Genomic DNA, 14,845 nt, shown 5'->3' on the forward strand with positions numbered 1-14,845 from the left:
GCTGTTAACCTGCTTCAATCAGGGATCCCATATTCTGAGGTTCACCTGGCTGACCCCGTTACAATCACCACGCTGTACGTTCTAAGATCCGAAGTAGGGATGTTCCCTGATGACTGCACAATGTTCAGTACCATTCGCTACTCCTCAGATACTGAAGCAGCCCTTGTCTATATCCAAACAATCTTCCGGCTTGAGCTAAGAGTTTGTACCCACAAGATCCAGAAAATTACAACTCCAGCAAGAGAGAATCTAGCTACCTTCGATTTATATTCAGTGATACATCTTCAGAATCACCCACTAATATCGCCTCAGTGATTACCGTTAACGAAGACCTGAATGGGGTCTACCACAGAAATATTTGGGCTACAGGAGCAAGCCAAATACTGGGAATGATACAGTGGACAATTCACTCCCTGGGGCATTTTCATCTGTATTGTCCAAGTCAGCGATGTGGTGGCATATTCACAAATTGTCTGAATATGTGCCTGGGTCCAACACCACTCGACCTTGCACAAAGCAACCAGCTTGAACAGCAACTGTCTATGGCTTAAACTTCCTGCACCTTGGCACACAATGAGCATTGTTCTCAAGGTACAATGCAGCCACCAGGGACACATAGACAGCGCCTTTCAAACCTGTGACTTCCCTTATCTGGAAGGACAAGGGCAGCATACAGGGGTGAACGTCACCAGCTGCACCTCTGAGCACCTAACACCTGCATGCCGAGGTCTCCGAGCCGCACTTCATCCTTGATTCGGAAATAGGTTGACTTTCCCTTCTCTGTCGCTGGGTCCCTCTGCAATCACCTCCTTAACTGCAGTGTGGTTATCCCCTGCATCAGCCAAACTGCAGGTATTCAGGCAGCTGGCTCACCAGGCACCATCCCCTTGCTGAATGTAAATAGATCAGGCAATAAATGCCAGTTGAGCCAGCGATGCCAACATCCCAAGAACAATTAAATGAATCATGTGGAGGATGTTCTTTGATTGCCTTTGAGAGATGGATAGATGTGTTTTTTTATGATTGAATTCAAAGTTGAGCATTTTAGGAGGTGAAAGTATATTTTCTTCAACTCCACATCCTTTTTACTTGTTTCATTCATAAACGTGCGAACATTTGCACAGGGTTTGATGACAACTGAAATTAGAAATTTGACTAAGTGGCTATGCATGTAGACTGAGCTTAATTCACACGGCTTGTTGCCTTTCCTTGCTTGGCTCAGACAATAGAAAGGCCTAAACTAGGTTTCAGGGCTGCGAGGTCCCCAGGCGTCCCGGGAAGGCGGGCCGGGAGTTCCCCGGACAGTTTGGGAGTCTGGCCTGTGAACATTCCTGATGAAGAGCTTCTGCCCGAAACGTTGATTCTCCTGCTTCTCTGATGCTGGCTAACTGGCTGTGCTTTTCCATCACCACACTTTTTGACTGTGAATATTCCCTTTGACTTTGAGCTCCTCTATTTCGTGAATGGATGAAAATATTCTGATGCTCTTTTGAAACACTTGCACATGCCCCACCGAACAGATTTCTCCCTCTAACTGAAGTGCCAATCCCAGCACTGTGTTCTTCACACACTGGATTGCTGTTTACCCTGTTGTCTTTGCTTTGCTGTCTGAATCCAGTTACCCAGGTATTACATTCCTTCCATCTGACATTCTTTCTAACAGAGCTGTTTTGTTGATGGCTAATTCCCACCTTTGTATAATCTCCATCCAGACCCACCTATGTCTTTTGACTGTCATTCCCAACCCGGTTCCCTCATTTCTTGTTTGCTGTCCCCTCTTTGCTCCAGGACACTGCTGTACAGAGCCATATTGTTGGGCATTGTGTAGGAATACTGGTCTCCATGTGCTAGACATCTCGCACTGTCAATGGACCTTTTGGCCACTAACAATCTGAGAGAAGTACAATTTTTTTTTAAAAACTACCGAGGAGGAAAGTGCTGCCTGTGGCTCAGTTTTCTTTCCAATTGCAGGACTAGAGTGATGACTTTGGTTCACCTGTTGTATCTTGGCTGCATGAGGGCTCAATTCTCACTGTTTATTGGGATGCTTTGAGCACTCTGATGTGTTGAGATTCACGTTCTCACCACTGATAAAATACGATTGACCTGACTTTGCTGTGACCAATAGAAATATAGTTGCATTAGGTTGTTTCTTTGTTATGAGGGGGAAGTTTAGTCTCTTATGTGGGCCGTTCGTTGCCAGATTTCTGTAACGTGTGTCTGCGTGCATGTTGATTCCAAGTACTCGGTGTGGGATGAAAGTTAAAAATCACACAACACCAGGTTATAGTCCAACAGGTTTAATTGGAAGCACACTAGCTTTCGGAGCGACGCTCCTTCATCAGGTGGTTGTGAAGGACACAATTGTAAGACACACAATTTATAGCAAACATTTACAGTGTGATGTAACTGAAATTATACATTGAAAAATACCTTAGTTGTTTGTTAAGTCTCTCATCTGTTAGAATGACCATGTTAGTTTCACTTCTTTCATATGTAAATCACAAAATGTTTTTTAACAGTTACATTCTCAGGGTAACTGTAACAATTGATGTCAGCGCAGGTAAGATGCTGAGATGTTAAAGGTGTTAGCCTCCTGTGTTCCCTCTCTGCTTTTCAGCCTTTGTTGTACTAATCCCCATGCTGTCAGAGATGAAGAAAGAGCAGCAAATTTTCATTGTTGCTTTTTTTTTTGCAGCTTAACTCGCTCAAAGTAGCAATGCTGGTTAATAAGGTTTTTTTTCTTCTTAAAAAAGAAAAGCAAATCTTGAGCTTAATTTCCAGAGGCATCGCAGGGAAGGTTTGTTAAACATATATAAAGATCACTGTGCTTGGTTCCAGTCTTCATATTATCAACTGGCTATAGAGGCAATGGAGAACATAGGAACTTGGAGCAGGAGCAGGCCACTCGGCCCTTCGAGCCTTTTCCACCATTCAACATGATCATGGTTGATTCTCTATTTCCCTTTTCTCCCCATATCCCTTGATGCTTTAGCATCTAAAATGTATCTGTGTCTTTCTTGTGTGCATTCAGTGATTTCATAGCCTTCTATGGTCGAGAATTCCACCCTTGGAGTGAAAAGAATTTTCCTCCTCTCAGTCCTAAATGGTCTGCCCCATATTTCAAAGAACATTACAGTGCAGGTGCAGGAACAGGAACAGGCCCTTCAGCCCTCCAAGCCTGTGCTGATCCAGATCCTCTATCTAAACCTGTCGCCTATTTCCTAAAGGTCTGTATCCCTCCGCTCCCTGCCCATTCATGGATCTGTCTAGATACATCTTAAACATCATTCCCACCCCTACCACCTCCGCTGACAACACATTCCAGGCACCCACCACCTTCTTCGTGAAGAACTTCCCCCTATATCTCCCCTAAACTTTTCCCTTCTCAGTTTGAACTCGTGACCCCTAGTAATTGAGTCCTCCAATCTGGGAAAAAGTTTATTGCTATCCACCCCTGTCTACACCCCTCATGATTTTGTAGGCCTCAATCAGGTCCATCTCAACCTCCCTCTTTCTAATGAAAACAATCCTCATCCACTCAACCTCTCTTCATAGCTAGCACCCTCCATACTAGGCAACATCCTGGTGAACCTCCTTTGCACCCTCTCCAAAGCATCCACATCCTTTTGGTAATATGGTAATTTGCTGATACTGTGGTCCTTTGTTTCTTGATTCCCCAATCGGGGAAAATTGTTCTCCCTGTGTGTTGTCTCTCCGGCTCGGATGGCATTTTGAACATTTCAGTTGGATCTCGTTCTTCTCTCAACTCTAATGAATGCAGACCCAGTCGAACCAGTCTGCCATCTTTGGTGTCATTGTATTGATCCTCCATTGCACTCCCTTCAATACAAATCGTCAGCAATTTAAATCATAGAATCCCTACAGCATGGAACCAGGCCATTCAGCCTATTGGGTTCATACTGACCCACCAAAGAGCATCCCACCCAGACTTACTGCAACCCTGCATTCCCTATGCCTGATCTATATAGCCTGCACATCCTTGAACACTATGGGCAATTTAGCATGGTAAATCCATCTAACCTGCGCATCCTTGGACTGTGGGAGGAAACCAGAGCACCCGCACAGACACTGAGAGAATGTTTGTGTGGAGTTTGTACAATCATCTGAGGCTGGACTCGAACCTGGGACCCGGCACTGTGAGGCAGCAGTGCTAACTACTGAGTCATGTGCTGCCCTTTTTCCCAGTATATCCTTTTCTAAGTAGGTAAAGATTGTATGTAATTCTCTAGGTCTGGCCAATGTGTAACTATAGTCAGACATCTTTACTTCTGAACTGAAATCCTCTTGCAAGGTGCAAGAAGCATTCATGAGAATTATATCTGAACTGAGAGGTTGCATCTTGAGGCTACACTGAGGCTCTTTTCTCCAAAAGAGAAAAGGTTCTACAGCTATTCTGTTTGGGGATATAGTTAGATAGATGTGAAAGAAATGTTTCCATTTTTGTGGAGACCAAAATTAGGGGTCATAAAGAAAAGATATTAATGTTTCCATTAGTTGAAGTGTCAATAACAAGGGGCATAATTGTAAAATAAAAGGCAGAAGTTTTTGAGGGGATTTGAGGGAAACGTCTTTCAACCAGAGGGTAGTGTGGCTGTGAAACACACCGACTGTGGTAGTATTTGAGGCGAGAAACCTACTTGGACGAGCACTTGAAGTATCATAACATTCAAGGCCGTGGGCCTAGTGTGGGAAAGTGGTACAGACTAAAGGACTTCTTCTCTTCTGTATAATTCCACAATTCTAATAGAGAGTTTAGTGGGAACCAGTTCCTCAAAGAGTTGTTGCAATGTGGATCTCACAACCGTAGGCAGTAGTTGAGGCATTTAAGGGGAAGCTAGATAGTTGCATGAGAGAGAAAGGAATAGGGGCTTTTGTTGATTGGGCTAAGAAAACAGGGCTGTGAGAATGCTCCAATGGGGCAGAAGCACTGATATACTCCTGTTAAGATAAAGGATTTATTTCATAACATCGAACCACAGTGAGTTAAGAGTTGATATTGAAATCTATTCATGGCTGCTCACCAGTCCGATATACTCCTCAACCTCAAAGAGTATAAAATACAAAGGAATGGAATTTGTATATCCATTGTACGTTCAAACTACTGGATTCAGCTTTGACCCATCTTGGGATGTTATATCAACCCTGAGGAGCTCTTTGTGGCACTGTGATAATGTCATAAAATCATACAGTGCAGAAGAGGCTCTTTGGCGCATTAAGTCTGTACCGTAAAAAATATATTGCTCCCTACACCAGTCCCACTTTCTGGCACTAATCCTATTGCCTTGAATATTATGACACTCCAAGTGCCCATCCAAGTATTTCTTTAAAGGGTATCAGGTTTCCTGACTCAACTGCCCTCCCCGAGGCAATGCCTTCCAGACCCCCACCACGCTGTGAGAAAGGTTTTCGTCTGAACCTCCTGTCTCCCACTTCTAAAGTTGTGCCTCCTTGTTATTAACCCTTCCACAAAGGGGAAAAGCTGCTTGCTATGCATCCTGTCCATGCCTCTCATAATCTTACACACCTCAATCTGCATCCCCCCAACCTCGCAACCTTCCCTACTCCGATGAAAGCAGCCCAAGCTATCCAGCTTCTTTTCGGAGCTGAAATGCTCAAACCCAGACAGCATCCTGGTGAATCTTCTCTGTAACCCCTCCAATGGAATCACATCCATATTGTTATGTTCTGATCTCTGAGCCAGAGGTCCAAGTGCCTCCTGTTCCAAAGGTGTTAAATCGCACAACTTGAATTGGTTGATTTAAAAAATATCTATAGTGACCTTGAAATGAATATAGAACTGATTCCCTTGAATTTGATACCAGTGTTTAAATGGGTTAAATAATAAGGCGTTAGGCTGCAATTGTAGCTGGAGGAACTCAAGCAGGTCTGGCAGCATCTATCAAATCCCAGTGACTTCTCTTCAGAACTGACTGGGGCTGGAAAACGATGGGTTTTACTTCTATTAACAATGTGAACAGAGGAGTGAGTGGAACAAGTAGTGAGGATACCAAGAGTAAAAGACAGATCTGGGTTCAAGTAATGAAGAAGACATTTGGTACACTTGCCTTCATTGCTTACAGGAGTTGGGAGGTCATGTTGCAGGTCATTGGTTAGACCACTTTTGGAATATTGCTCTCCCTGCTATAGGAAAAATGTTATTAAACTGGAAAGGGTTCAGAAAAGATTTACAAGCATGTTGCGAGGGTTGGAGGATTTGAGCTATAGGGAGAGGTTGAATCGGCTGGGGCTGTTTTCCCTGGAGCATTGAAGGTTGAGGGGTGACCTTATAGAGGTTTATAAAGTCATGAGGGGCATGGATAGGATAAATAGACAAGGTCTTTTCCCTGGGACGGGGGAGAACAAAACTAGAGGGCGTAGGTTTAGGATGAGAGGAGAAAGATTTAAACGGACTTGAGAGGCAACTTTTTCATGCAGTGGGTGGTGTGTCTATGAAATAAGCTGTCGAAGGAAGTAGTGGAGTTGGGTAAAATTACAACATTTTAAAAGCATCTGGATGGGTATATGAATAGGAAGGGTTTAGAGAGATATGGGCCACATGCTGGCAAATGGGACTAGATTAATTTAGGATATTAAGTTGGCATGACGAGTTAGACTGCAGGCACTATTTCTGTGCTGTACAACTCTATACCTCTTTGACTCTAATCCCACCTGTTCCAGAGGTGTGTAATAACATCTCTGAACAGTTTGATTTGACCATATCTAACAAAATAGGATTGGAACTTGTGACCTTCAGATTGATAGTCCAGTACCATAGCCACCCATCTACCATGTCTAACTGTTGAGATGCTTGACGTATTTTTAAAAAAGCTCTATCGGGTCAGGATTGGGACTGATTGATTGAGCTGGAGCCAGTTGCTTGTCTGAGTGGCAGCATAATCACTATTGTCAGCTTAACACTGTCACCCAAAGTTAAAGTTATCCTCATTTTTAAAAAAATATCGAATAATTCTGCAGAGAATGTCATATGTGTCTGTGTATGAGATGTGGTGGTGGTGTTGTACAAATAGAGACTTTTAACATTTGTACATGGGATGTGAATTTCACTGACTAGAGCAGAATTTATTGTCCTTTAATCGCTCTTGAGCATTGAATGTTGAACAATTGTAATGCTTTGCATGTTATTTGGTAATTCATGGTTTTGATAATTCAGGAGATTAGATTAAATTAGATTAGATTCCCTACAGTGTGGAAACAGGCCCTTCGGCCCAACCAGTCCACACCGACCCTCCAAATAGTAACCCACCCAGACCCATTTCCCTCTGATTAATTGACCTAACACTATGGGGCAAGTTTACAAATCTGATGTGTTTCCCTGAAATCTGTCTTTGTCTCTCTCTGTCTCTCTCACCCCCGCCAACATATTCCGCCTTTCCTCCCTGTTAAATAAATGAGGAGAAACTGGTTTGATGAACAAGAAAGTCATTAACCAGAGACCTCAGACATACGTTAGTCGGCAAAAGGTTTTTGTTATATGCAGAGTGTTATGATCTGCAATGTAAAACCTGATAGTGTGGTGGAAGCAGATGCAGTGATAACTCTCTAATGAGAGTGGGATTAGTACTTGAAGGGGAGACATATGCAGGGCTATAGTGAAGACCAAGAAGGCTGGACTCATTGTGTAGCTTTCTCAAAGGCATGATAAACTGAATGAGCTGCTGTTACATGATTCACAGCTTAGTTAACTAGCTTTGGGGTTAAGTGGCACTAAGCGTGTTTCGGACAATTTGCACAGTTTAACGTGTTTGTAGGAGGTCTTCAAAATGATGCTTTATATCCAGTATATTATACACTGTTAAAAATCTCCATGTCATTAACTGAAATGTATTGGGATGTAAATTATTTTAAATGATTAATTTCAGTTTAGCTTTGCTGAGCTGTTAAGAGGAATAGGATTACAGGGAAAAGGTAGGTGAATAGAATGAAGTAAATTGTTCATTTGGAAACCTGGCGCAGACTCGATATGCTGCACCTTCCACGCATGAGTACTTCTGTGATTGGGGAACATTTGCTAAAAATGCCCACCACGTCTCCATGTTAAGTAGCTTGTATTCTTTTCCAGGCTTACGAAGAATACACGAGCAAGCTGGATGCCCTGCAACAGCGTGAACAGCAATTGTTGGAGTCCATGGGGAATGGCACAGAGTTCCCAAACAGTAATCCCAGCCTGGCGGAGCTGATGGAACCCTGCACCCACCTCACTGTCACTCAGAATTGTCCGAGCCTATTACAGAACCCGAGCGACAGTTTGAGGGCCAACCCCAAATCTCCTCAGAAACCTATTGTTCGAGTCTTCCTGCCCAACAAACAGAGGACTGTGGTGAGTAAAAACAGTGAAGGGGGTGACATGAGATTCTGAGGAACAACTGCAGGGTAAGTTCATGAAGACTGGAAAACTAGAAGGTAATTTGTATTGTGGACCTGTGTGGACATAATACAAATATGTTTCCTTAACACCACCTACCTGCACCTACTGTCATACCTAACCACTTGGAGCTCTTTCTTAAAAGTTGATTCTTTTTATTAATTTGGTTTTAACATCTCCATGTGCCCCTAGTGTTCCATCATTCGTCTGCCTGATTTACACGATTAAATGGGACCCCTTCACAATATTAATTGTGTCCACTGTGCCCCACTAAATGTGTCCACTATCCTGTGTCCTGCTACTAATGGTGTTTTCTTGTTCATCTACTCAGTGTACCCCACATAGAGGTTTGCTGAACCAAACCAGTGCTCAAATCAAATCAAACTGATTGGATTCCTGAGTTCCAATTTTGCTTATGATTACTCTCCTTTAATTTCCACACACTTTGAACTAACATTTTTTAAAAAGATCTGTAGATCAGGTTGATAAGTCTGTAAGTTAGCTCACTGAGCTGGAAGGTTTGTTTTCAGACGTTTTGTCACCGTGACTAGGTAACATCATCAGTGAGAGTCTCCGGTGAAGAGGGGGTGGTATGTCCCGCCTCTCTATTTATAGGTCTTGGTTTCTTCAGGTGGGTGATGTCATTTCCAGTTCTTTTTTCTTTCAAGGGGAGGTAGGTGGGGTCTAAATCGATGTGTTTTTTGACAGAGTTCTGGTTAGAATGCCAGGCCTCCAGAAATTCTCATGTCTGTCTTTGTTTTGCCTGTCCTAGGATGTGTGTGTTGCCCCAGTCAAAGTGACGTCCTGCTTTGTCTGTGTGTTTGGAAACTAGTGATAGTGGGTCGTGTCTTTTTGGTGGCTAGTTGGTGTTCATGTATCCTAGTGGGAAGAAATTATCACTGGTTTCCATACATACAGACAAAGCAGGAAGTCACTTTGACTGGGACAACACACATCCTAGGACAGGCAAAACAAAGACACACATGAGAATTTCTGGAGGCCTGGCATTCTAACCAGAACTCCGTCAATAAATGCATCGATTTAGACCCCACCTACCTTCTCTTGGGAAAAAAAAGTAACCGGAAATGACATCACCCACCTGAAGAAATCAAGACCTTTAAATAGAGAGGCGGGACATAGCTCCCGCACTTCAGCGGAGACTCTCACTGATGATGTGGTGACGAAATGTCCGAAAACAAACCTTCCAGCTTAGTGAACTAACTTACATCCAGACTTTGTGTGATACATATATTTGTGTTTAAGTCTTGACCTATTTGCTGGTTGAATTCAAGGCTCTATTCTTTCCTAATAAAATGATACCGCCAGACATCGCGACAGCTGCCCTTCCTCTTCACATCCCACATTGCCCCAGTGCCGAGTATCTCAATGGGGGAGGAGATCAAGTTTGGCCGGCGGCGGGGGGGGGGGGGGGGGGGGGGGGAGAGATGCGGGGAGAGGTGATCACATTTGGAGGTGGTGGGGAAATCTGGCTTTTGGGAGTTGCAGGGTGGAGGGTGTGAAATCAGGTTTTGGTGGGAGAGGGGGATTTAGGCAGGTGGTTTTGGAGGGGGAGTCGACTGGAGAGGTTTTGCAGGGGAATCGGGCTGGGGGAGGCTTTGTGGGGGGGGGTGGATGGCTGGGGATGGGAAATCAGGCTGGGGGACATTTTGGAGGGGGATTCGGTCTGGGGATGGGAAATCAGGCAGGGAGGTTTTCAGGGGGGGATCAGGCTGGGGAGGCTTTAGGGGGAATCAGGCTGGGGATAGGATATCAGGCTGGGAGAGGTTTTGGGGGAAAGCAGGCTGGGATGGGAAATTAAGCTGGGGGAAGTTTTTTGGGGGGGTGCGAAGTCAGGCTGGGGTTGGGAAATCCAGTTACATTGGATTGGCGGAGGGGTTAGTCTGGGAGTGGTGGCAGTCAGGCACTGGAAGGGGTGAAATCAGGCTGGAGGGAGGAAATCAGGCTTGGCTGTGTGGAGGTTGGCGGTGAATTGTGGGGTTGTGAGAATCCAGCTGGGTGGATCAGAAGCAGCCGGGAATCCGCGCATCTGATGGCGACAAGCTGGGGACCAAAATGAAGGTCTGCAAAAGGCTACGTATATTGGTGGGTCGTGGCTTTACATTACAGAAGCCAGTCTAACAACATGGATGTGGCACTTTCTGCTTCAGTTCTGCTGGTGAGGTTGCAATTAAACCATTCATCACTGCCAAACCTGACTGTCACTTTTCAATAATGAATAAAGTGACAGTTTTTGTCAGATCACGAGACAGCCTGTGACTATTGATTTGAAGTTTAGACCCTTGCCTTTTTAATCAGATTGGATCATCTACCATTTTTGCTACTGACCACCTGACCCTCTGGGTTTCAATCCCTTTTGACATTTTCCCAGTCTTTTAACTTTCTCGTTCATCATCCTCTCTGAACCTCAGTCCCTCTTGCCTTCTGGAAGATGATCCTTAAAACCTACCTATTTGACGAAACATTTGGTTCCTAATACATACTAATGTGACTCAGTATTATCCATTTTGCAGTGAAGAGCATTAGGAAAACAGAGTGGAGCCTTGAATACAGTCTCTGAATAGAGGGAGACCACTTAAAGCTGAGATAAAGAGGAATTTCTTCACTTGTGGGTAGACAGTGGTGTCATGGTCAATGTCCTTTGACTAATAATCCAGATTAACCCCAGGTTCTGGTGAACCTAATAAAAATCTGAATTTTTCAAAAAAATATCCAGTTTAATGGCAGCCATTTAGTCATTGTTAATTGTCGTGAAAAGAAAACCTTATCTGGTTGGGTCCACATGTGACTCCAGGCCCACAGCAATATGGCTGACCCTTAACTGCTCTCTGGGCGAGAGCAATAAATGCTGGCCCAGCCAACAAAACCCACATCCCATGAGAGAATTTTTAAAATGTAGTGGGCAGTAAATCTTTGGATTTCTCTGCCTCAAAAGGGCTCAGTCTAGAGTATATTTGAGACTGAGTTTGATGGATTTCTAAATGTTAAAGATGTAAAGGATTTTGGGGATTGTGCGGGGTAGTGACATTGAGGTTGAAGGTGTGTCATGATGATCGACCCTCCTTCTATTTCTAAGTCTTGTATTAAAAGTGTTAAATAAAAAAAGTCATTGTTTTTGGCCACCATCTCTCCCTAAGAGAGTGATAATGCTTGTGTATTTTTAATTAAGTTCTATGATTTTTTGTTCTCATTGTAGGTTATTGCCCCTAACCCTGAGCTTTGTTTTTCACTGACTGTGCCCATGCTATGTATTCACAACCCTCAACAGGCAGCATAGAACATTCAGAGCACAGATTGTGGACATTCAGCCTCTTTGTGTCTGTGCTGGTTGAAAATGTTTTTATCCAACGTATTCCCATCTTGCAGTTTGGTCTGCCAGCCTTTTAAGTTCCCACAGTTAGTGTATATGTAAATTTGTAAAAAGGTGTTCTGAGGATTTATGTCTTTTCATACAGTAATGAGTTCCAGATGATCTCGCCATTCTGTGAGTGAAAAAAAAATTCTCCTCAACTTCCCTCTAATCCCTTGTCCAATCTATTTGCCTCTGTACCTTCTGGCGATTGGTCTCCCCAGGAAGACTATTTACCGAGCAAACCGAAAGTATTAACTGTGTGTTTGTATCTCTGTTTCCTTCCCTCTCCTTCTCTGCCTCATTCTCTCTCCACCTTTACTACATCTTCCCCTTCCATTCCCTGTCTTTCTCCATTTATCGAATATTTCCTACCTTTTCTTTTGTCTCCTCCCCACCCCATTCCACATTATAGCATTGAATTCTGAAATGATTCCCGTGTAATTTGGATTGTACTGCCTTACCTGAAGTCTATCCTGCTTATTAATCATTCTTCATGTGAAGGTTCTCAATCCTTAATTTGTCTTTTGTCAATCTCCGTTTATGTCTGCATGTGGTGCTGTCATAATTTTACTTTGCCTTAGTGGCTCTGATTGATCTACCTTAAACATTCAATCCCATGTGTAGAGCTCCATGGGGTAATCATTCCCTCACCTAATTTCAAGAATTCCTGATATCTCCAGTCTTTACTTGCATCTTGGACCTCTAGCACTAGGCTAGGACTTGTGACTCATCTCTGCGTTGTCCCCAGTGTACAAGGGTCGTCAGGGTCAAAAGTATGTACCATTGTTGAGGTGCTGAGAGTTCAGAATGTTGCATTGACGGTGCATGGCATTCCCCCCCCCCCCCCCCCCCCCCCCCCCCCCCCCCACCCCCAATGTATTTTACTCAAACAGCAATATCAACCTTCGCTCATCTGGTATCACTCTTGTCTCCGAGTAAGAAAATCGCTGCTTCAGGCCCTCCTCTAGAGGTTTAAACATGCAATCTTGCCTGACATTCCAGTGCATTAAGGGAAGAGTAGTGGTAATGTCATTAAACTCTATCTAATGTTCTGGGGACATTGCTTCAAATCCCACCTTGGGAGACGGTGAGATTTGAATTCGGTACAATCTGGAATTAAAAAAAACTAGTCTAGCAATGACTTTGTAACTGATTTGTTGTAAAAACCCATCTGGTTCATTAATGTCCTTTAGGGAAGGAAATCTGCCATCTTTATCTGGGCTGGCCTACATGTGGCTCCAATATTGTTGACTCTTAACTGCCCTCTGGGGAATTGAGGATGGGCAACAAATGCTTGCCCACGTCCCATGAATTAATTAAAGAAAAACTGAAGGAACACTGCACTAACGAGGTGCTGTCTTTTAAATTAGAAACGAACCTGAGGCTTGATCTCCCCATTTTGAAAGATATAAAAGATTCAGTGGTACTGTTTGAAGATGAGAAGAGTACCCTGTTTATTGAAACAGATGATCTGATTGTGCATTTAATAGCTGTTCAAATTGTCCGCTGCACTTCCTGATATTGCAACAGTGACTAAAATTGGAAGTACCTCATTAACTGGTGAAGTGCTTTACCATAACATGAGGTTATGAACAGAGTACAGATATTAGTGGTTTCCTTTCCTGTTGTTCAATATCTTCTTCGAGTACAGATGGAAAGTATTGAGTCATTGTTACAAAATTTCACTCCAAATCATTTTCTTAACAATATATTGACCCTCCATGCAGGTGAAGAGGTGTTTTGTTTTGGTTTCAGTTTGATGAAAATGCACGATTTTATGAAAGGGACAACAGCATTCCGACAAGCCATCTGTTCCTGTGGTCCCTATTGGTCTTTCCAATGCCAAGTCTTTAATCTGTAATGTGGGGTCTGAACTTGGGGCCTGACGCTCAAAGCTAGTTGGTCAAACCCTTACATAGCTTGCCAATATTGCTGTTGTGACCTGCAGTCTAATAAATGGACCATGGCTTGGGGGACTGAAGAGGAAAGGTGCCACTTAGCTTATTGACAAGCTGGACTGTTGTAGAATGCTATTTCCATTGATGTAATGAATGCTGGCCCAGTCAGCGATGCCCATATCCCATGAGTAAGAAAACGTCAGTTTGCAGTTTTTGGGAAAAGGAGACATCACTTTCCATGCACTGAGATCACCAACCTGAGCTCTTTGCCCAGTTAAGTTGGGTTCCCATGCTACTTGCAGCTGGGGCCTATGCCCATCTGACACAGCAAGCATGCACTCTGCTCTGTATATGCTAGTGGGCCAACCCCACTTCAGTAAGCTGACATGTAATGAATGGCTGTCTGCAACATTTATGCTTGAGGTGACAAACATATTTTTAAACTCAAGTCTTGAATGAACTTTGAACACTTGCCCACTGGCTGCTTGCAGTCTATAACCATTCTGGTCTGCCAATGAGTTGTAGGAGTGATATGTCTTCCAACTGAGTTGAAGCAAGAAACTCTTTGTAATAATCCATAACTGTATGGTCATCCAAAAGAGAGAGTACCCAGTTATTTGCCTTCATGTATTGTCACTGTGCAGTCTTGGCTGAAACTGTGATGTCAACAGACATTTTAAAATGGAAGTTGAGACCATGCACTCAGGATAGTTGTAAGAGTAGCAGCAGCCAATGCTGTGCTTAATCCCTTTTGCCTTTTCCCAGGTCCCAGCGCGGTGTGGGGTGACTGTGAGAGACAGCCTGAAGAAAGCTCTGATGATGAGGGGACTGACCGCGGACTGCTGTGCAGTCTACAGGACGCAGGATGGGTGAGTTGTGTGCTTAGGGAACCTGGTGGCACTGGCTTGTAGGGTCAAAGAGATCTCTGCTCTGGAGTGGCATGAAGTGAGGAACCCCTGCAGAGATGAGCCCTGATTGGCTTTTGGCTGCTAGCTTTATTGTGAAAAGGTTTATTTAAAATAATTTAGGGTGTGAAAGTGAGGGTCAGTCATAGAACCATAGAAATGTACAGCATGGAAATGGACCCTTCAGTCTAAATTGTCCATGCCGACCAGATATCCTAATCTAATCTAGTCCCGTTCGCCAACACTTGGCCCATATCCCTCTAAA

General features: G+C 43.7%; 1 protein-coding gene across 1 annotated transcript in view; it reads left to right on the forward strand.

Moving 5' to 3' along the window:
• braf (B-Raf proto-oncogene, serine/threonine kinase) overlaps window positions 1-14,845 on the forward strand; it is a 122,926-nt gene that overhangs the window by 37,916 nt on the left and 70,165 nt on the right. Inside the window, exons 2-3 of the mRNA XM_087996937.1 lie at window positions 8,105-8,362; window positions 14,441-14,544. Of these exons, the coding sequence (XP_087853063.1) occupies window positions 8,105-8,362; window positions 14,441-14,544 (362 nt within the window). The remainder of the gene's footprint in view (window positions 1-8,104; window positions 8,363-14,440; window positions 14,545-14,845) is intronic.

The sequence above is a fragment of the Chiloscyllium plagiosum genome, unplaced genomic scaffold, assembly GCF_037043375.1.
Source record: "Chiloscyllium plagiosum isolate Xiang-an unplaced genomic scaffold, Cpla_swu_hap1 HiC_scaffold_19, whole genome shotgun sequence".
Lineage (NCBI taxonomy): Eukaryota > Metazoa > Chordata > Chondrichthyes > Orectolobiformes > Hemiscylliidae > Chiloscyllium > Chiloscyllium plagiosum.